This window comes from Phodopus roborovskii, unplaced genomic scaffold (assembly GCF_943737965.1).
Source record: "Phodopus roborovskii unplaced genomic scaffold, PHOROB, whole genome shotgun sequence".
NCBI classification, from domain to species: Eukaryota; Metazoa; Chordata; class Mammalia; order Rodentia; family Cricetidae; genus Phodopus; species Phodopus roborovskii.
Genome location: NW_026126638.1, coordinates 5,110,578 through 5,134,236, shown reverse-complemented (window position 1 = coordinate 5,134,236; position 23,659 = coordinate 5,110,578). Strand labels below are relative to the sequence as shown.

Sequence of the window (23,659 nt, the reverse complement as noted above, 5' to 3'; positions counted from 1 at the left end):
CACCCCGAGCCCCAAGGGGCAACCTGCTTAGTTCACTGTCACAGTTGTCCTAGATTTCTGCGACAGACTTTCACCTTTTGGTGCTCAGCTCCCACAGGCCTCCTGTGAGCTCCACCTCACTGCAGGAGGCTTGGCTTTCTAGCAACAGAGGGAGCTTCTTAGTGTCCCCTAGGGTCCACCAGCCCAGTCAGTTAAGGGAACATTGCAAATGCTACATGGAGAGCAACTGAGGAATGGTTCTGATGCAGGGAACCACACTGGAACACGGATGCCTTTAAACAACTTGGATAAGTCCAAGCATGTGGAATTCATTGGAGGATTGTCTCAAAGTTCTGTCCTTGTCTATGGAGAGTTAGCCACCCACTCGCGTTTGTGTTTCCTTATCGATGTAATTAAATCTACAGCCACAGAAGACCGGATGATGAATTTCGGATTTTCAGTATTACAATTTGGGCCCTTTGGATCTTTGGATAGCAACATACAGATTTATCTCAGATGTCACAGGTTCTTAAAGGGACTGTCACTGATTGGTGAAGAACAATCATAGTAGGAACTAAGACCAGTAATTAGTAATTTAAATAGCTAAAGTTTATTGAGAGCTCTGCATGTCAGAGGTAAGTATTAATTGCCTTACATATTTTTCTATGTTGCACTGGGTTATTAGTAACTTCTCAAAGATCACAGGTAAGTTTTAAAGCCAGAATTAATTCTAGACCTCATTGGTTACTGGACCAATTGATTGAATTATCTATTATGCTGAGTTTACAATTATACTATATGTTACTAAAATGACATTGATTTTGACAGCCACAGACTCTTTGGGGAAGCCTGAGCCATCGATATTCTGTATGAATTATTTTTATCATGTTATGGTTTCACATATTAGACAATTATTTCTTTAAATAAAAGGGGTATTAAAATCACTTTCAAAGTATTTCCAATAGTGTTTATTTCATGCAAGGTTTTTCTGACATTGCATTTTCTACCATTTACAATATCTTAAATATTTAGTTCTCTGAACTCCTCAATTACTCTAAAAACATACATGTAATAACATGCAATTTACTATAAATATGTTAGTTATTTAAAGTGATTGCTAGTTTTATGTGAATATTTGTGTATCGACCTTCCTAGACTACCTATTTAGAACATTCAGTTTTTACTCATTATTGGGTTTCGATTTGGTATAAAAGTTCAGCAAATTGTTGTGTGTGCCTGCACACATGTATATGTAAGGATGGTAATTAAAGAGAAGGTCATGGATTCAAGGGAGAGTGGATTGCATGAGACAGGCTGGAAGGGAAGAGAGAGGGGTGGAAATGATGTAAATATCGTACTCATGTATGAAATTCTCAAAACAATGAAAAGATTCAAGTTGCAGACATTAATGCAATATTCTCTTCTGTTACAGTGTAAGATCTTTGATGTAAGCATTCAACATTTCATGCTGTTAGCACTATGCAAGCTAAATTTAATTCGTAAAACATTTCCCTTGTCTGTAGACATCTTTCTTCCTCACCATTTTGTCCTGCCAAAAATATTTTGTCAAAAGTGGATTATCTTTCAATACTCTGTTTGTTTGTTTATAGCACAGCACACAAAAGGGGGAAAAACAGACTACAAATTTCATCCGCAAATGAGCTCTGATGCTCCAGACTCCACCCATTTAACTGCATCAGAATGAGTACCTTTTTGTGAACAGTCGCCATAGCACAGGCCCTGGCATCATTCAGCTGCCGAGATGAGTAATGAAAGAGTCACCTACGCAGAACTGAATGTGGCGAAGAACTCAAGGAAACAGCAAAAGAAACCAAGGGGCACTCGAAGATCCATCTCAGTAACTGACCAGGATATCACCTATGCGGAATTCAGCTTTCAAAATGCTCCTCAAGAGCATCCCCCAGTCTGCAGAGACTGCTGCTGCGAAGGTGAGACCCTCTTAACTACTCTAGGATGCCAGGGGCGTGAAAAGGTGGGCACGGAGGTTGCAATGGCCTACTTATGAGGACTGGAACTTGACCTATGCTTTTATAATTTGTGAACGTGGATTTCACTCTGTTGCAAGATTTTTTTTTTTTGGTTCTTCAAGACAAGGTTCCTTTATGACTTTGGAGCCTGTCCTGGAACTAGCTCTCCATTGCAAGAATTTACAGACCATTCTCATGAGATTATATTGCCCACAGGTGTAGAGGAGGACCTGGGACTCTCTCTCTCTCTCTCTCTCTCTCTCTCTCTCTCTCTCTCTCTCTCTCTCTCTCTCTGTGTGTGTGTGTGTGTGTGTGTGTGTGTGTGTGTGTGTAAGCAAACCTTGTGAACAGCCACCCTTTTGTTTCTGCAGGTCTTCCATGTCCTCCAGAAAAACTCATCGCTGGGATTCTGGGCATTATCGGCGTTGCCTTACTGGTCGCTGTGGTTGTAATTAGAACAGTTGCCATACCATGTAAGCATGTTTTAAGAAGATTATAAAGGAGCTCTTGACTTTAATCACTAGAAGAGCCTTTCAAAACTTATCAAAAATAGTAGTTTTTATTTAAATTTTAAAGTATGTATTTGGATTAAATGTGGAACGGTTTCCGTGATTTTGTCAATACCATAGCAATTGCATACAATGTTTACTTCTGATTTTACCAAGGATCTTATAACTCAAACACAGTTTAGAACCTCAGAAACTCTTTACTGAGATGTGAAAACTGTTTTGAAGGTGGTTTTGTCATAGGTTATGGGGTTCAAATTCAGGCTTTCAGTTGAAGTAGTTTTCTCCAAGGTTTTCGCTATATTTTTATTTATTTATTTTTTGACAATTTCAATTGTATTCCACTGTATCCTAATTCAAAATGGTACATCAGATTCAGACCAAGAAACTACAATTGTCACGTATTTTGCATGTTTATTTCATGAGAATTGTTTTAACTCTCCAGATCCTGAAGCAAACTCGCAGAACACCTCTGTGACTAGCACCCAGACAGGTACACCTCGCTTTGTCAAAGTTCTGATGCTTGTACACATTAGATTTTGTGTCTGACTAAAGCTGTGCAAAGACGATAGTAGATTTCTAGGAAGAAAATAATCTAGAAACATGAACACTACATGTTCATAAGTAAACATTAAGAGTGATAACCTCCTTAATCCCTCCTTAATCCTACAATAAGAAATACTCAGATAAAATGACCATACAAGATTTTAAATAATTGGCTTAATTTTCCTACTGGTGAACTATGATAAGACAAAAAAACCTCACTATTCCAAAAGAGAGCTTATGTTCACTGACTCTGAAAAAAGAATTTGTAGGGTAAAGACTTGTTTATTCAGTTTAGACAGATGAATAAACATGGGGGCCTTGGGCAGACTCTTTTCTTTGTTTGTGTGCTTGAGTGAATAATTTGTTTTATATTTATCAGCCTCTAGGCTATGTAGATACATCTTTACATTAATGTTAGGACCTATGAAAACATTTGTTTTTTATCATTAAGTTCGCGTTTCATCTAAATAATATTTTTTTTCTTCAGCACACACTTGTGGCCATTGTCCAAAGGAGTGGATATCATATTCTCACAATTGTTATTACATTAGTGTGGAGAAAAAAACTTGGAATGACAGTTTAGAGTCCTGCATTTCCAAAAATTCTTCTCTGCTCTACATAGAGAGTGAAGAGGAGCAGGTAAGAGCTGGGCTGTGTCAATCATTGCTTAACCTCTTTTCCCTATCAATGTGATGTGTGTAGAATCCATTCATATTCTTATAAGTTTCATAGAGTTAACAATTTTGTATGGTACTTTATTATTTTATTTTACAATGGTTTATTATATTTGTGTACTGGCAGTGAGTATTTATTTTCAGGTTTATTTTTTTTTTAATTTTATGAAAGCCACCCTTGTACAAGTCCATTTAGTCTGAAGTTCACTTTTCCATTTAATTTTACCATACACAAAAATATCTATACATGTATGATAGTTAACACTTGTCAAAAAGTGATTAGGTGGAGGTAATAACAGTCAGATATCTATGCAGATGTTTCCATTTCCTTCATGTCCATTCCCTATGCATACTCTCATGAGTTCTTCCTACACAGAACCATTTCTCTGACTTTTGCTATAATTAGCTGCATACGCCTTTGGATTTTATAAAACAGGGGTCAGACATATGTATACACTGTTACACAGACATTCTATAATGCAGCAGTTCTCAACCCCTGGTTCTCAATCCCTTTGAGGGTACAATAAGCCTTTCATAGGGGTCACTAGGACCGTAGGAAATATCAGATATTTACATTATGATTCATAACAAAAGCAATATTACAGTTATAAAATAGAAATAAAAATAATCTTATGGTTTTGGATCACCACAACACGAGGAACTGTATTACAGTGTTGCTCATTTGGAAGGTTGAGAATCACCACTATTTACTCTTTCATGGTCTTAAAGCGAGTCATCGGTCCATTATACTGCATTGATCTGCAGTGTAGTAATTTTCACAGCTGTGTTTTATAAGCATAACATTCTAAAATACACTCTATCTGATGACCCTGCAGGGAAGTGCGTGCCACACCCTCAAAGAGAGAGGCATCTTACGTGGCCACTTGTACTCATGGGATCCCTGACACCTGCTCCTACCCTGGTGTCCTTCAGTAAGTAGGAGAAGCACGTATACTACCAATCACTCCATTCAGCGTTTTCAGCCTTGCCCAGTGCTGCTGGCCAGTCTCTCTTACACAGGGAGGAGAGAGCTCACAAAATTTGCCTATTGTTTCTTGGGTTCTAGGAGAGAGCATGAAAGGTTATTTTATTCCACTGGACGAGGGACACAGGGTGTAGTCCTTTATCTTCAGGTGTCAAGCTCCTTCAGTTCTTTGTTTCAGGTCTTCAGAATTATTTGCTTGTGTCTTCTGTTATTACTCTCCAAGCTTCCTCTTGTATTTGTAACAGTATCCAAGAGAAGCTTTAATACTACAGTTTCAGTAACCCACCCGTAAGGCAATAGATAACAGTGGACGTTCAGCTAGTTAACGATGATGTGGTACCCAGAAAACAGAAACTTTGTTCACTGTATCACTCATTCTTTAATAGCAAACCATAACCTTCCTTCTGACACTGAATTGGGAGAAACAGTAGAAAAGTTGATTTCAGCACAGCACACAAAGAATTTCATTCCATTTCTGGAAATTTGTTTGAATCACTGTTATGTTTATGTTGTTAGAATGAATAACTATTAAGTTACATAAATCAATTTCCAAGTTTCCCACTAATAAAAGAATAAAACTTGTAACTATAAACATTTAAAAGTTAACTCTAGATTGAAATTAAACACATATGTGATTGTTTGGGCAGTGTAAGAAGTGTTCTCAACTTTAGTAACTTGATTTGTATTGGGCAATAACCATACTATGGCAGAATATAATAACACATTTTTAAAAGTAATAAGAGCCTTCATACTGATGAAAATTCCTTGTTTCTCTGGAAGGACTTTCTGAATTTGTTCTCACTGGTCCCATGGACTGGAGTCTTTCGGAAGAGCAGAGATCAACTATGGATTTGGAAAAAAGACTCAACTTTCAAACCAAAGTAAGTTTTCATGAATGATGCAATAGACAAGAAAAAGAAACCACACCAAGAAGCCCTCAAGGATGGTGTCAGTGAATGAAGTTGAGTTATGCACAGGCAGAATGATGCTGATCTTAGTGAACTGCTCAGGTCAATCTGAAGAATGGGCTACTTGGTTTTCCCAATCATCAGTCCTTACCACACTATCAGTGAAGACGCCATTGCTGACTTTCATGAGATCCTTCTTCTGCACTTAACTTACAGGAGTCATTCATTTAGCAGATTATCCACGTAAAGTATACCTGAATTTTGTGTTTCTGCCATTGCAGGATAACAGAGCTTTCCCATGATGAACATAACTGTGTCATGCTGTCGTCTTCTGGCCTCTTAGCAGATAACTGCACATCTTTGCATACATATCTTTGTAAGCGTAAGCTCACCAACTAAAACACACGCACTTGGAGTCTTCCAGGTAATGCCAAATTTCATAACCTGAAAATAGAGTTATAATGTGTACATTTTAAAGTGAATTATATTATGTATTTGAGTAATGAAATTTTTCAAAAATAATCATTGAAGTGTACTAAATAGACAAAAAAGTACAAATATTTATTTGTATCTGAATCTTTTTACTTATGATACTCCTTATAATGTTAAATTTTATAACAGATTGCACATATTCCAAGGCAGTTTTCTTCAGAAGCCCTGTTACATTTCCAAATTACTATCCAAGGTGTTGTCATAGGACTTTGTAGAATTCCTTTGCTGGAAGCAGCAGATTACAAATTGAGTTTCCTCAGTACAATTAGGTTACACATTTATTAACTACATTTCCATATATGTGTAGATACCCTTCCTCCTCCTTTCCCAGTCCTTCCTGATTCTCATCTACTCTGCCTCCATTTCTATTCAGAAAAGGGAGGTCTTCCAGGGATATCCACCAAACATGGTATATCAAGTTGCAATAAGTCTAGGCACATGATAAGGCTGAATGAAGCAATCCCATAGGACGGAAAGAGTCCCAAAAGCAGGCAAACTTGTCAGAAACAGATACCACTCCCTCTGTTAGAAGTTCCACCAGAATACAAAGCTATACAACTATAACATATATGCCAAGGACATATATCAGCTCCATGTCTGTTCCCTGATTGTTGATTCAGGCTCAGTGAACCCTTATGAGTCCATGCTAGTTGATTCTGTGGGTTTTCTTCACCCTTCTTTACCCTACAGTCATTCCTTACCTTCTGAAAAGTTGATCATGTTTCAACTAATGTTTGGCTATGAATCACTGCAACTGTTCCCATCAGTTGCTAGTTGGAGGCTCTCTGATTATGCCAGGATCCTGCTTCAGTATAGCAAAATATCTTGAAGAATCGTTTCATTTACTTTTTTAGCCAGTCATATTTGGTTCTATTTTAGCTATCCTATTTTTTCTTGTTTTTCCATATGAAGTTGAGTATTGTTATGTCAAGTTCTGGAAAGAATTGTGTTGGAATTATTATGGGGATTGTGTTGAATCTATAGATTGCTTTTTGTAACATGGCCATTTTTACTATATTAATCCTACTGATTCAAGAACATGGGAGTTCTTTTCATCTTCTAATGTCTTCTTCAATTTCTTTCTTCAAAGACTTGGAGTTCTTGTCATAAGGTTCTTTCACTTGTTAGAGGTTATCCCCGAAGTATTTTATATTGTTTGAAGATTTTGAGAAGAGTGTTGTTTCTGAGACTTCTTTCTCAGCCCATTTGTTATTTGTGTGTAGGAAGGCTACTTATTATTTTTTTAAGATAATCTTGTATCCATCCAATTCTCTGAAGGAATTTATCAGCTGTAGGTGTTCCCTGCTTGAAATTTTGGGGTCACTTATGTACGCTATAGTATTATCTGCAAATAATGATACTTTGACTTCTTTCTTTCTAATTGGTATCCACTTGGTTTCCTTTAGTTGTTTTACTGGTCTAGCTAGAAGTTCAGTGGCTATGGAGAGATACAGAGAAAGTGGATAGCCTTGTCTTATTCCTGATGTTAGTAGAATTGCTTTGAATTTCTCTATATTTAACTTAATATTGGCTATCAGCTTGATTAAAATTGCCTTTGTTACATTTATGTACGTCCTTTGTGTCCTTAATCTCTCCAAGACTTTTATCATGAAGAGATATTGAATTTTAGCACCTAATGAGATGATCTGTAATATGAAAAAATAAAAGACTCAGAGACTGATATTGGAGTTCAGACTTCAAGCTGAATATCAGAAAAGCAAAACAGCTGGCCACTAGCTTCTTATCTGTACCTCAGGCTGAATGGGCTGATCCTGTTTCCATGAGCTCTCACCAAGCCTCAGACTGTAACTTCTCAGCTTGGCTGGTGAATGCCTCTCTGAGACCTTGCTTTTGTCTTATGTACATCCCTAATACTGGGATTAGAGGTGTAAACTATAATTCTCTTTTAGACTGATTCACTATTGTGTAGATATAGGTGGCCTTGGACTCACAGAGATTCATCTATTTCTTAATCCTGAGTCCTAGGATTAAAGATGTGTACTAACACTTCCTAGTTTCTGGCTGCTGGGATTAAAGGTGTATATCACCACTGCCTGATCTCTATAGTTTGAGGCTGACTTGGCTTTTCTGAATCCTCAGTCAAACTTTATAAATTACAAATAATATATCACTACAATGATCATATGTTTCTTTTTCTTTTAGTTTGTTTATATGGTGGATTACATTGACAGATTTTTGTATGTTGAACCATCCCCACATCTCTGGGATGAAGCCTTCTTGCTCCTAGTGGGTGATCTTATTGATGTGTTCTTGGATTCCGTTTGCAAATATTTTATTGAATATTATTGCTCCCATATTAATGAGGGAAATTAGTTTGTAATCTTCATACTTTGATAAATCTTTTTTGTGTTTGTGTATCAGGGTGACTGTGACCTCATAAAATGTACTTGACAATGTTCCTGAAATGATTTCTAAATATAGTTTCAATATCTCAGGTCTGTAAAACTTACAATGAAAAAATTATTAAGAACAGACCAAATATTTACATCTTCTAAATACTTCTTCAAGGACCTTTAGTAAATGTTATACATCATTCGTTTCTTCTTGTTGTTTTTTAAAGTCTCTCACATTTACTTATGCCGTGTGTGTGTGTGTGTGTGTGTGTGTGTGTGTGTGTGTGTGTGCGCGCGCGCGCGCGTGTTTACAAGCCATTGCACATGTTTAGAAGTCAGAAGATAGTTTACAGGAGTTCAATCTCTCTTTCTTCCATCTGGAACAGGGTTCAAACTCAGGTAAAAATGTTTGGTGGCAAACACATTTACCTGCTGAACCATCCCATAGTGCTTTGCTTTGTTTCGGAGTCAGTGTCTCCCCATGCAGTTCAGACTGACATCAATCATTCTGTCTCTTGAGAGCACAGGTTTACAGGCATGTGCCACCAAACTTGGCTTTCTGTCTCAGCAATGAAAGTGACTTTGGTTGAGAATTTGTTTCATTTGTTGAGAATTTCAACTTGTTTTGCTTTTCTAATTTTAATCTTCTATGGTTTCATGTTCACATTAAAATCTCTCTTCTGTAATATTGCCTTTGAAGAAATCAATTTCTCATAAGAGACATTTTGCTATATTTTTGTAATTCTTAACTGTGAAAAGCCGTTATGATAATCTTTGTCCCATCATTAATTAGAAATGTGCTTTAGATTTAGAAACGACCTGCTTCAAATTTTTGATCGTTTACTGAATTTTTTAGATAAACTGAAAGGAATTGTCAGTTATGTTGACACACGCCTATGGATATGATTACTATTAATGGAGAACCTATTTTATGTTATATTTATTTTTAATTAATTTTAAATTGCTACAGTTTGAATGTCTTATGCAAGCATGACTAGGGGCAACCACAACTACTAAGTAGACAGCTCAGCTTTAAATACTTTCCAATTATACACTTGTAAATATTAGTGTAGTTCTGAGGAAATTTCCCAAGTGAATCTAAGAATATAAGCCTTCTGGGCTCACAGAAGAGAGTTTGTGAGTGAATGCCTGTGTTGACACTCCAGCTTAAGTATTTCCATAACTTCATAGATTTATCTGCTGCCTGAGGTATGGTGTAGAAGTATCTAGGTCCCATTTGGGATTAAATTCCTGTCTTCCAAGTCTATGCTTTATTATTCGTTCAATTATTTTGAGGTACACAAAAGCAAATGAAACATTATTAGTGGTTGGCATATCAGTTCTGTCATTATCAAATACTTTCTTCATCTCCAATAATGGTTATTGTCATCTTATGATAGAACGCTATTGTATCATTTTTCATTTTTTTAGTTTCATCTTTCCTTTTGCTTGTGTTAAGAGTTTCTTATTAATTTGAGAAATTTGAAATATAAGCCCGTATTTAATCTAAATTGAATGTTATTTAGCTTGTATTTAATGTACTGTTAGGTTACTGTAATATTTATAAGTTGCTTGTATTATTAGATTACTGTGATATTTATATGTTGCTTAAATATATAATTAATTCTAATTTTCATTTAATTTTTAACACTACCGACTCATGAACTCTACTTTTCTGTCTCTTTATCTTTTCACATTATTTTCTTTGATCATATGCCATTACATGAATTTGTTAATTTCACTTTAAATATTCTTTAATTTATATCTCTCATTTTACAGCATAATTCTTTACTCATTAAAATCCAATAAATAATTTTTCTCTTTTTTTTTTTTTTTACTTTTTTTCTTTCTTTTTTGTTTTGTTTTGTTTTGAGACAGTCTTTCTCTGTATAACAGTCCTAGCTGTCCTGAAACTTACTTTGTAGACCAGGCTGGCCTCAAACTCTCTGAGATATGCCTGTCTCTACCTCCAAAGTACTGGGATTAAAAACATGCGTCACCACCACCTGGCTCATATTTCTACTTTTATTCACAATTTATTCTACATTTTCTTTCTGAAATGGTGTGATATACTGTATCTTATCCTAACAAACTTTTAAATTAGATATTTTGTCATCAATATTGTACCCATTTACTATCTATTTAAAGAAACCCAACAGTTCCTTCTACTCTTCCTATTTGTATGTCCAAGGCTGTTATTCACAAGAATTTATCTTTAAAACTTCAAATTTTTCCTTTAGTTATAGTCAAATGATGACTCTCTTCTTGGTAATTCCTGAAAAATGAATTTTGGCATCATACTAAAAAATACATTTACATCTTTTTGCTTCCAAATTATTCATCTTTAAGTGTTCACATACCTTTAACAAGAGTCAAAGGAAAGTTATTTTAATAATACTATCCTGAGAGATGGATAACTTGAAAAGATGCAATTATTCTTTATTATTTTAAAAAATAATAATCCATGTTTAAAAGGATAAATTATAATTACTCTTATTATATTAAATCATTTACTTGGTTTTTATTTTTTGTTACATCATTGTTTGACCATAGATTTCATGGAGTTACATGTCAGAAAAGAGAAAGCTCACATCATTGCATATAATAAAAATGTGGTCCATATAAGTAGGATTACATAATTTAAAACTTCACGTCATTGTCTATTCTGGTAACAGATATAGCTATATTGAACAAGGACATGGAATATTAATGAATATGAGGTGGTTTACATTATTTGACAGCTTTAAATCTTGAATGTACTAATTAATATTTAAGAAAAACAAATTGAGCATGCATAGAGTACATATATGGAACACTTAAAAAATAAGATTCAGTTTATAAAAGTCAAGTGTAATTAGTAGAAACTATGACAGTTTCATTGTAGGAGGCACGTAGGTCTTTGTGCTTACAGATCAGCCCAAGAAGGACCAGGAATGTTAAACTCAGAATGTTCTCTCCAAAGTGATGCCGTTTTCCACCCAGAAGCCTGGAAGCAGAGGTGGGAAATAGCCTGCTGGCTTTTTCAATGTCTGTGTGACCAAAGATCCTTATCTTAAGCCTGATTTCTTAGTAATTCTATTGAACCTATTTGTATTGACATGTTGCATGTTCTTTATAAAGAGGTTAGATATATTCACATCTCTTTGTTATTGAAAATATATCCTTCTCATATTACATCCTGAGCACAGTCTCTCTTCCCTCACTCCTCTTAGCTCTCCTCCCAGTCTCCTCTCTCCCATAGATCCACTACCCCTCCATTCCCTCTTCAGAAAAGAGAAGGCATCCAAGACAGGACAGCACAAACTAGGAGAAAACAATATGCAATAAAAAGCTAAAGCTCTCATATCGAGGCTGGATAAGTCAACCCAGTAGGGGGTTTTGTTGTACACATGAAGTTGAACTAATTATCATCAGGAAACATTGCTTTTCCATGCTGAAACTGAATATGCCTAAAATAAACTACTCAAGATCAGACTCTCGAAATTTGAACCAACACTGGCTACTGAGTCATGTTGAGCCATGTTGAGCTGAATTTTCTTCTTGTTTCCCTCAGATCATTAACCTGCTGGTTGTGGTGATCTGAGAGAACCCCACAATTCATGACTCAATGACAATGACATTCTTAGGAATGCATCATTGCATGGCCTCATTATGTGCATAAACAGCCCAAAGAAAATAGGCAAACTGTAGAAGCTGCAGTGTCTTCAGCTAAGCAACATTGTGGGACGATAGTTACATATGATTCATCGTTGACCAGAATATCTTCATTCTGGTCATTGGTTTGCTGTGTTGCTAGGAAATCTCCTATATGCTGGACAAATACTGTGACACTGAGACACATTCTCAACACATAATGTCTTTAGGTGGCCAGTGACTATATAGGTTATAATAAATTTTATTTCTATAAACTTTAGGAAATAAAAACTTAGATTTGTTTGAGCTCAGTCTTCCAGAGGTTTCAAGGCTGAGAGCATCCCTAAAGTGACAGATAACAGACTCTCCTTTGCTTGATATTGATTTTGTGTATTTCATGGGCTAGTGTAATGTCAATTAACATTTTCAAACATAAAATACTTGTTTCTTTAAAATTTTAAAGATTTGTCAGAACTATTGAGCCATTCAAAATAAAGAATAGCATTTTATTTTAAAGAGTAATAGAAGTCACTAAATAGTAGCATTATAGTGAAATAATTACTATACATGTGAAAAAATACTATCCCCATACCCATGGAACATCTAGTCTTTGACCATTATCATATAACAAAATTTTCATTAAAACCTGAATCAGCATTTACAAAATAAAACAAAAAAATAGTTCAACTCTTCTAATCATTAGTTTCAACAATATTCTAGACATTGTAATTAAGACATGTATGTATTCTTGCTTTAGATTACTAATATTTTAACTTAGGATCATTTTTCTAATACTAAAAATTACATTCCAGATAAAGGCTTTACTCCAGATCGCACCTTCACAATTTTGTTTTGGAAACAGGTCTTACATAGTTGTATTTCTAGAGCAAGCATGGATTTCTCCAGACCAGGCAGTCCTTGAGGTTGTTCTGAGTGATGGCTGATGTGGGAGGGCCCAGCCCCTTGTCCATGGTACCATTCCTAGCCTCATAGTGCTGGCATGCTTAAGAAAGCTAGAGAGGGAAGCAGCAAGCCCTGTTCCTCCCTGATTTCTGCTTCATTTCCCACCCTGGTTTCCTTTTGTGATGGATGTGACCTCAAAGTACATCCTCAAACAAATCATTTCCTCACTTAGTTGCTTTATCACAACAACATAAAAGGCAACCAGAATGCCAGGCTTTTGTTCCTTTAATTTTGTCACTCTACTGTGTTCCAAGGTCCAAAGTATGGGTTTATGTTGAACCCAGCCATCTGTTGAAACTTTCTTATTTGTGCAGGGAGGTACAATTCACAGGTCTGTGGATATTTTAATTAGATTTTTTTTGATGCAGCTGTAAGATAAGAAGTTTTCACTCCACATCTCACCCAGTTGGATGCTCCCAAGCTTCCCAAATTATATGTTTATGAAAATATGCAATATTAGTGTCTAAAGCACATTTACTTAAAGTGTACTTCCTAATACCTCCTGCTACAGAGCTGAGAGGTTACTATGAACCGAATCAGGCCAAGGAACTCAAAACTGAGTGCAGGAAATGAAGGAGAGTTGGAGATACAACCTAGTGACTGTACAGGAAGGTGTTTATCTGGAATTTCATCCTCAAAGTGCTCCCCAGCACCTTGTAGGAAATGACAAGAATTGTCATGGCTCAAATGAAATATGTATTCACCTTTCTGTGTAACTATCCAAGGTTATTCACTTGGATGGTGAGCTGAAGATGGAAACAGGCTCATTCACATGTGATAATCCAACCTCAAACCTGGATATGGTAAATATATTCACATATATCACATGATATATGCATACCTCATACGATGTATGCATGTAACTACTATGTTGCTAAAAGCTCTAGCTCTTTACAAAGAACTCATGGGGTAACATATTTATTACAATATAGATATCCATTCCAAAAAGAAAATAGCCTTGTGGATGTAGCATTTTGGTTGAGTGTATCTCTTCTATTCCACATGCATGAAACCCCCTGTGCAGCTGTCTCCATCCATCTTTCCCGTTGCTTCCATTTTCCCTGCAGATTTCCTGCCCCCTTCAGATGAACTTGTGGCTGGATCCCAAAGGATCATCTGCTCCCTCTATATATATCCCGCTTGGTGGTGACAAACGCTGATATTACCCGTAATATGATGATTGGCGGGTCATTTTCACTCTGACAGCTGGAAGTCTCTGTACATATTTCTCTGTACATAGTCATCAGAGGATACGTTGAATATATTTTCATATTCATGTAATTAAAAAAATCTGTCAAACATTTATTCTGAATTTATGGAAAGTACAATGACAGTTATTGCAAAGTTTTTTTTTTAATATCTACGTTGTGCTTTTGTAACTCAAAGACATGCATCTAGAAACCCTTATTATTTGTAAGTGGTTACATTAACTATTGAAAAGTTTGGTCAGTTTTGAACCTGTAAGTTTTTATAATACTTTCTTCCCATAAGTTCATTTCTATATTCAATAAATTTTATTGTATATTCCTATATTTTGATATCAAATTATTTAAAACTAAGAAATTAACATTCATATTTTTATGAATACTAATTATTTAAGAGTGTCTATTGTAATTACGGACAGAACATTGCTTTCTCAATAAACCCCAACAAAGTACACAATAATTTCCAAAGTCCCAATATTTGCACAGGTTGTATTTGTGTTGATCTCAGCCTATGCAAAGTGATCATGACTTTCAGGGGAAATAAACAATAAGAATTAGTTAGTGAATCTTCACAAATAAAGACTTTAGGAAAACATTTATACTTGTATAATATTAAAAGGAAATGTTTGAAGTCACTATGTCCTTTGGTATTAGTTTCCTCAAATTTGCTACTGTTTTTACATGACAAGATTTAAATAATTGTTCTGTTTCAAAAAAGTGTGTGCCATAACTTTGGGGCAATATGTAGAGTGAGTTTTTCTTTGTTTTCCTTATATGAAGATAGATTTAGGGATTTGTGCCTGACATTGTTCTGTGCATGTGTGTATTAGTGTGTATGTGCTGTTTTCTATGTAACAGCCTATGAGGTTGCATAGCTGTAATTTGTATGTGCCAGTTTATAGCTATGCAAAATGCAGAGTCATTGGTAAATATCAATGTTGTTACTGATTGTTACTGTTTCTAATCTTCATTATGTTATTGCCATACTACATAGTTATATTTGAATCTTTGTCATATTCAAAACTAAATATTCCTATATAGACAGTTACAATTAAGGATAAATAAGTGAGTAATATAAGTACATATTTAATAGTCTATTTTCTGTCATACTGATGCAATGTAACATTGATAATATTCAATAATATATTTCCCACCAAAGTTTTATATCATTGAAGGAATTCTAAACAAAAATTATTTTTAAAAATGAAATAAAATGTGGTCACTTCAAGAATTTTAACAAAAATATGAGATGACATTTTGTGGGGTTATTTTTTGCCAGTTATTAGAAGATGAAAATTTATTGATTTCACTAACATCAAGTTTAGTATCAGTTAATAGTGTACTCTGAGTTTTATAATGTTTCCATGACTTTTCCATGATGTCATGGCATGGTGTAACTATGAGGAGGAAAACGGTACATAATACCATTTATACTTGGTGTGGGCCCTCCAGCATGGCTAGATATGAGACAGAGAGAGACTTAAAATATAAGAACCTTCCCGTGGAAACACTCAAACAATCCAAGAATTGCCAAGGCAAATGGTGGCATTCTACAAACCATCAGTGAGGCCTTATTGCTAAAAACAACACTTACACAGCTCTTTGAACATGGAGAAGTTGAGCTGGTGTCTATGTAGAGACCACTCCTGCTGACTAGTGTTCATGGGATTAGAAGATACTCTGATTGCTACTAAGTGAGAAAAGTAAACACCACCCAGCTACCAAAGTGCAAGCAACCAACCAATATTCGATTGGATTTAAGGCTCGCTCCGTGAGATGGAATCCACATGCAAAGCTTTTTGATGGCCAAGTGCACGAGACTAGATAGGCCAGAGACCTAGGGGAAATCAAACGCTAGAGCTCCACTAAAGGATAGCGACAAAATGACTCCTAAATGGCATTCTGATACACTCATAGACCAACGTTTCACTCAGCATTCATCAGCAAACCTTCTCTTTGCATCAGATGGAAACAGATAGAGATCCACTACTGAACACGGTGCAGAGAGTGAGAGACTTTGGAACTTGCAGTCCTAAAAGGGATGTCTCCATCAAATCCCTCCCCTTGTGACTCAGAGAACTATGGAAGAGAAGACCAAAAGAGCGCAAGAGCCAGAGGGGATGGAGGACACAAAGGAGTCAAGGCCTTCCAGGCTCAATGGGGCTTGCGCGCATATGAACTCACAGAGACTGTGGCAGCATGCACAGGGCCTGCCTGGATCTGCCTCCGACAGCGTCCTGGAACTGATGGGAAAGGAAAAGAGGACACATGTCCTCCTGCCTAACCGAAAAGCTACCTCCAATCAGTGGCCACTGGCAAATGAAAATTTAATTTCTCCAAGAGAGTCACATCGAGGAAACAAACCATTCTTAAGGACAGGCGCGGTGCCCAGCTGTCAATGGCCAAAATAAAACAAATTCAATGGCTTTTTTTTTTTTTTTTTTTTTTTTTTTTTTGTCTTACAGGTTCTTTGCATATATATTAGGGCTTACAGTTTGGGGTTTCTATGTGAGTGAATGTCTGTCTCTGCATCCATATGTGTTTCTTATGCTTTTCCTTTGGTTCTTTTCCTTGTTCAGTTGTTTTTCCTATTACGATTTGTTTGCTGGTGATTTATGTTATATTATATTATTATTACTCTTTAGATGCCTGATTGTTTTCTAACGAGAGACAAATAGGGTATGGATTCAGATGGGAGGGGAAATATGGAGGAGCTGGAAGGTGTAGAGGGAAGACAACGGTAATCAGAATGTATCATATACAAAAATCTTTTTTTCAGTAAAGGAGAAAACCCATCTAAGAATCTCCTTTAAGAGGAAGCTTGGTGATTAATCCTCTCTCGCCTTTCTAGAACACACAGAAATTCTTGTAAGGTACTCGGAAAATGACACAGGACACAGCACACTTGGCTGACCACTAAGCCCTTTCAACAAGAACCCAAAGTGACCTACATTGTAAAGGTGTGATGAGAAAACCTGATTTCAAAATCAGGCGAGTGTGAGAATTTCCTGTTCCACCTTCAGTGACACATTAGTGAGAAATCTCCTTTTCCACTCTTGACTCACCCACTGCGAGCCTCATGCCTCACGGCGGCAGCCTGCCTGGTTCACTGTGACTGTTGTCCTGTGAGAGTTTCACTTTTTGGTACTCAGCTCCCACAGGCCTCCAGTGAGCTCCACACCGCATTGCAGGAGGCCTAGCTTTATGACAACAGAGGGAACTTGTCACTGGCCCCTGGTGTCCACCAGCCCAGTCAGTAAAGGGGACATTTCAAATGCTACATGGAGAGCAACTGAGGAATGGTTCTGATGCAGGGAACCACACGGGAACGCAGGTGCATTTACACACCTCAGGGAAACCCAGCACGTGGTACACTCTGGAGTTATCTCAGAGTTCTGTCCCTGTTGCCTGTGGAGAGTTAGCCACCCACTGGCCTTTGTGTTTCCTTATCGCTGTAATTAAACCTACAGCCACAGGAGACCTGATGATGGAGTGTGGGTTTTAAGTGTTACCACTTGTGCTCTGTGGAACTTTAGATAAAAACATATGGATTTATCCCAGAAGGCACAGATTCAGGGTTTGACACACCAAGCTGGGTATGAACTGCCTTACGTGAATTATGTTGTATAAAATTGAACTTAGAGTTTAGAAGAATAGTTATTAGATTTAAGATAATAATAATATTTAACGTCACGTGTTACATGTCTCAAAGCCAGAATTGATTCTAGAACTCAATGATTTTGGGATTCAAGGATCAAATTACTGGATCAAATCTGTTATAACTGAATTAGAAATCAGATAAAATGGCAGATTTTAACAATCAGGTTCTCTGGGTAAGTATGAACCAATAATATTCTATAGTGTAGAGCTGTCATTTACTACTTTATAAATTCAAAGTTTAACCATTAAATTGATTACATGTTATTTCATCAAATAAAATACGTTTAAAAATCTCTTTCAAGAAAAATAATTTTTGTGTTTCAAATATTGTTTATTTTATGCATGTTTATTTTGACACAAAATGTTTTCCAACATTTACAATCCTCTTAAAAATATTTTGTAATTTCTTTGAACTCTTCTAGCACTCCAGATAAGATGCTAATTTAATAGCACATGGCTCATTTTATTAAATTTATATAAATCATTGCCCAAGAATAAGAATATGTAAGCAATTAGAATATAACGTTTCTAGTCACTGATCTAGAACATTCAGTTTCTATTCCCTATTGCATTCAAATATCATAAAACTGATACATAATTATTTATTATAGCATTGGGTCTTTTCATGAAGGCGTTAAAATATTTCATGGTGTTATTCTTAGGAAAACTGAATTTAATGTATAAATTTTATCCTTCATTTATGAACCTTTTTGTCTCAGTAATTTGGTTTTTATATCTTCCATGCTTATAATAATTTGTTGAAGTTAAAGTACTTTTAGTTTTATTTTTTAACCATAACGATGAGCTCAAGACCCATGGCAAAATTAGACATTAGAGCTGTGCAAAAGCTCCAGTCTCTGAGCTCCTCCTCTGTGACTGCATCAGGATGTGTAGCTTCTTAAATAGAATCTTCACTGTGGTCTTCACCGGGCTGTAAACAAGCATGACTCATCTCCTCAGAACCGAAGGTGGCTCAGGACCCAGGAAAACAGCAAAGGAAACCCAGGGGCACTCACAGCTCCACTCCAGTAACCCGGAATCACCTGATGGAGTTCAGCCTTCAAAACGCTTCCCACAATCACCTGGAGATCAGCAGGCACTGGTACTGCAGAAGTAAGGCATTGAATGGACCTTCAGTGTAACTGCTCTGGGGTGCCGGCTGGCATGCAGACAGGAATAGAATCCTAACTGGAAGGAAAGGATCTCTAATTTCACCCATGCTGCTATAATTTAAGATGTGAGCAGTTTTCATTCAGATATTGATTCAAGAATATATGGTCATTTTGTTCACTGAAAATGCAATGATATTCCCTACAAACAGTCCAATTACAGCATAGAGCAGAGCCTGCTGGTGTGTTTATTCTTTTGATTCTCGAGTTCTCTTCTCTGTAAACCCTGAGAACATCTGTGTCTGTTTTCTCTCTCATCACTTCCATATATCTCTACAGATATTTTGTCACCTCCAGAGAAGCTCATCTCTGGGATCCTGGGCATCATCTGGTTTGCCTTATTGGTCGCCTTGGTGATAACAACCAGCATTGTCTCTCCATGTAAGCATGCTTTTGAGAGATTATAAAGGAACGTTCCTCTTTAATGACGAAGCATCTTTCATGCTCCTTCCTAGTAAGAAATGCAGCTTTTATTTTCAAGTACATATGTGGATTAAATGTAGAATGGTTAATCTAATTTTGTCAAAGTTATAAATAACGGGGATTGCAATACATTTGATTTTAAGTATACCAATTATGACTTTATAGTTCAACAACACACTTTAGAATATTTTATTGAAAATACAAATTAAGTTTTTAAAGTGTTTTTGACCCCCCCATTGGATATCCTGTGAAGTTGTTAAAATTCAGGATTTCATTGAACTAATTTTCTCCAAAGCTGTTACCAAGATTATTTATATTAGCAATTGCAATTTTCTTCTGTATTATTCTAATTCAAATAGTACATAAATTTCAAACTAAGGTACTAAAGTTGTTATGGTTATTTTAGAAGTCAAATTTACTAAGCATTAGTTTAATTGAACCAAAGGGGCAGATCTATTCCTTCCTGGTTACAAGTCAGAGAGGTACACATTGCTTGTCCAAGTTCTGATGCTTGCACACATTATACTTTGCCTTCGACTTAACCCAGGCAAAAATAATAATATATTTCTAGGAAGAGAATGATCTAGAAGTATGACCACTACATTCTCATAAATAATATTAAGAATTATAATACATTTTTTCATGCAATGAGAAGAAATAATCATGTAAAATAACTGTATGTCAGTTTTTGCTGATTGGCTTAAATTTCCTACTGGCAAAATAAATTCAGACTTCTAGAATAGAGGTTATATTCAGTGATTTTGAAGAAATTTGTGGGGAGAGAATTTATTTCAGATTTATATGCTTTATATGGACATAAACTATGGACCCGGGGTTGATGCTATGCTTGAGTATGTTCGTGTGTGCATTTTGTTTTCTATGGACCAGCATCTAGGGTACATGGCTACATTTTATACATGGATGCTCAAAAAGATGCAAACCTGTAAACTAATTTTCGGGATTAAGTTCATATTGCTTTCTAGATAAAAAACAACAGCAGAAAACATAATCTTTCTTCAGCACATACTTGTATCCATTGTCCAAAGGAGTGGATATCATATTCCCACAGTTGTTATTACATTTCTGTGGAGAAAAAGACTTGGAATGAAAGTTTGGAGTCCTGCATTTCCAAAAACTCTAGTCTGCTCTACATAGATAGTGAAGGAGAGCAGGTAAGAGCCAGCATGTGTCATCATTGATTAGCCTTTCCTTCTATCAATGTGATGTTGTAGATCGCATTCATGTTCGTGTTTTGTTTGCTTGGCTTTTTGTTGTTGTTGTTTTGTTTTGTTTTGTTTTGGATACAGGGTTTCTCTGTAAAGCCTTGACTGTTCTAGAATTCATTCTGTAGACCAGTTTAACCTCGAACTCCCAGAGATCTACCTACCTCTGCGTCCTGGGTACTGAGATTAAAGGCATCCACCACCAACAACCTGCTTTTTCCTATTCTCACATGTTTCATTTTATTGGAACTCTGTATAATATTTTGTTTTACAATATTTTATTTGTATTGTGTATTGGTGGTAAATATTTAATCCAGTTATTTTTTTATTTGTGAAAGCCATTCCTTTTTTTTTCTTTTTTTTTTTGGGGGGGTGGGGGGTGGGGTTTAGAGACAGGGTTTCTCTGTAGCTTTGGAGCCTGTCCTGGAACTAGCTCTGTAGACCAGGCTGGCATCAAACTCACAAAGCTCCACCTGCCTCTGCCTCCCAAGTGCTGGGATTAAAGGAGTGTACCACCAATGCCCAGCTAAGAAAGCCATTCTTGTTCAAGTGCTTTTAGTTTGAAATAACTCTGCCACTTGGTTTTACTGTAAATGAAGAAACCTATACTCCACTGACTGGGTGGAGACAATCATAGTCAAAGGGCTAGGCAGACTAGGCAGACCTTTCCATTTCCTCCATGCCCCTCCCCTGTGCTCACTCTCATCAGGTCTTCCTGCACAAACCAGTTTTCCTGACTCTCGCCTTCCTAAGTTATCTCTGCTATGGAGCTGTATATGGGTGGAATCAGCCTGAATGCACTATTTATTGCTTCACTTCCCTCTCTGGTAGTGTTTGAGGCAGTTCATTCACGTTACTGCCCTGCTGTCTGCAGGTCTCTGACTATCATTGCTTTATTGTGTGCGTATTACACTATATTATGTGAATACTGTGTGAACCTGTGTCCCTGGGGGGGACGCAGACACAGAGCTTCCCTACACAGAACATTTATATGTATGCATGGGACTTCAACTCACAGCCCTGCCCTGGTGTCCTTTAGTGAGAAAAAAGCACTCCCTGTGGGTAACCATTCCGGCCAGTTCTTCTGAGAAGTCACGCTGGCCTGCGATAACAGATTGCACAGTCGAGCCCTTTCATTCTTGTCCACTGCTGCTGGTGAGACTCTCTTCCACACGGAGGAAGCGTGAACTTACAGGACACACCCGTGGTAGAGTGGGTGATCACAGAAAACATATAAGGTTATTTCCTTCTGTCACATGCGGGACAGGAGATGCCCTGACGCTCTATCGCCCCTCATCTTCAAGTACCAAACTCTTTCAACTTTTTCTTTCTGGCCTTCACAATTTGCTGCTTATGCCTCCGATTATTACTTCCCAAGTTTATCCTTGTTTTATCACAGTAGCCAAGAGAAACAGTAGTACTATCTTATTTCGATCTATCAGAATGTTAACAGACAACAGCTGGGACTTAGCCGAACAATAAGGTAGAACCCAGAAAACAAAATTTTCATGTGTTTTTTAACATTTCTTCAATCACAACCAATTAAGTTTCTCCTAAACCTAAAGTCTAAGGAATAACAGAAAATAGATTAATTTGCATTAATTTGCATCCAGAGAATTTCTTTCATAATATCTTTTGTGTTGTTAGCACGAATGACTATTAAATTACATAAATCAGTTGCCAAATTCCCCATTAATAGAATAAAACTTGTAACTATAAACATTTAAAAGCTAATTCTAGATTGAAATTAAACACATATGTGATTGTTTGGGCAGTGTAAAAAGTGTTCTCAACTTTAATAACTTGATTTGTATTGGGCAATAACCATACTATGGCAGAATATAATAACACATTTTTAAAAGTAATAAGAGCCTTCATACTGATGAAAATTCCTTGTTTCTCTGGAAGGACTTTCTGAATTTGTTCTCACTGGTCCCATGGACTGGAGTCTTTCGGAAGAGCAGAGATCAACTATGGATTTGGAAAAAAGACTCAACTTTCAAACCAAAGTAAGTTTTCATGAATGATGCAATAGACAAGAAAAAGAAACCACACCAAGAAGCCCTCAAGGATGGTGTCAGTGAATGAAGTTGAGTTATGCACAGGCAGAATGATGCTGATCTTAGTGAACTGCTCAGGTCAATCTGAAGAATGGGCTACTTGGTTTTCCCAATCATCAGTCCTTACCACACTATCAGTGAAGACGCCATTGCTGACTTTCATGAGATCCTTCTTCTGCACTTAACTTACAGGAGTCATTCATTTAGCAGATTATCCACGTAAAGTATACCTGAATTTTGTGTTTCTGCCATTGCAGGATAACAGAGCTTTCCCATGATGAATATAACTGTGTCATGCTGTCGTCTTCTGGCCTCTTAGCAGATAACTGCATATCTTTGCATACATATCTTTGTAAGCGTAAGCTCACCAACTAAAACACCTGCACTTGGAGTCTTTCAGGTAATGTCACATTTCATAACCTGAAAATAGAGTTATGATTGTGTACATCTTAAAGCGAATTACCTGTTATGATTATTAATTTCTCTCAGAAACAGTTACTAAAATATAGTATACACACAAAGCTTGCAATTCCACCTCAGTTCTACCCTAGGAAAACTACGAGTGCATCAGGTGCACATAGGTGAAATATTACTGAGAAATGTGTGATTCCAAAGCGGCCACATTGACAATTCTTCACCCATTGTAGATAATGGCTTCTCCATAGTTACATAGATTCAGGACCCCATAACTCGCTTTCCATAGCCTACATATTGTATCACCTCCCAAAACTGAAGACCATGAGTAATTGGGACATCATTGCATATGACAGGAAACTCAGATGAGGAACAATAAGTCTCTCAAACCATCCCTTTCTATGGGGGAATAGTAACACATTACAACCCAGTCGTGTCAGAATCTGAGACTCATGAATTAGGCACAGCTAATCTGGT

At 36.6% G+C, this 23,659-nt stretch overlaps 1 protein-coding gene and 1 pseudogene across 1 annotated transcript; both read left to right on the top strand.

Moving 5' to 3' along the window:
* The first annotated feature begins 1,706 nt into the window (after window positions 1-1,706).
* Window positions 1,707-14,315, top strand: LOC127213012 (NKG2-A/NKG2-B type II integral membrane protein). Its single transcript, XM_051173243.1, has 7 exons — window positions 1,707-1,928; window positions 2,339-2,440; window positions 2,919-2,966; window positions 3,507-3,658; window positions 5,459-5,559; window positions 5,868-6,010; window positions 14,096-14,315. Exons 1-6 carry the CDS (start codon window positions 1,742-1,744, stop codon window positions 5,983-5,985), a joined length of 708 nt encoding a protein of 235 aa, XP_051029200.1. The 5' UTR covers window positions 1,707-1,741; the 3' UTR covers window positions 5,986-6,010; window positions 14,096-14,315.
* Window positions 14,316-18,804: 4,489 nt separating this feature from the next.
* LOC127213013 (NKG2-C type II integral membrane protein-like) lies at window positions 18,805-23,281 on the top strand (annotated as a pseudogene).
* Window positions 23,282-23,659: the final 378 nt, after the last annotated feature.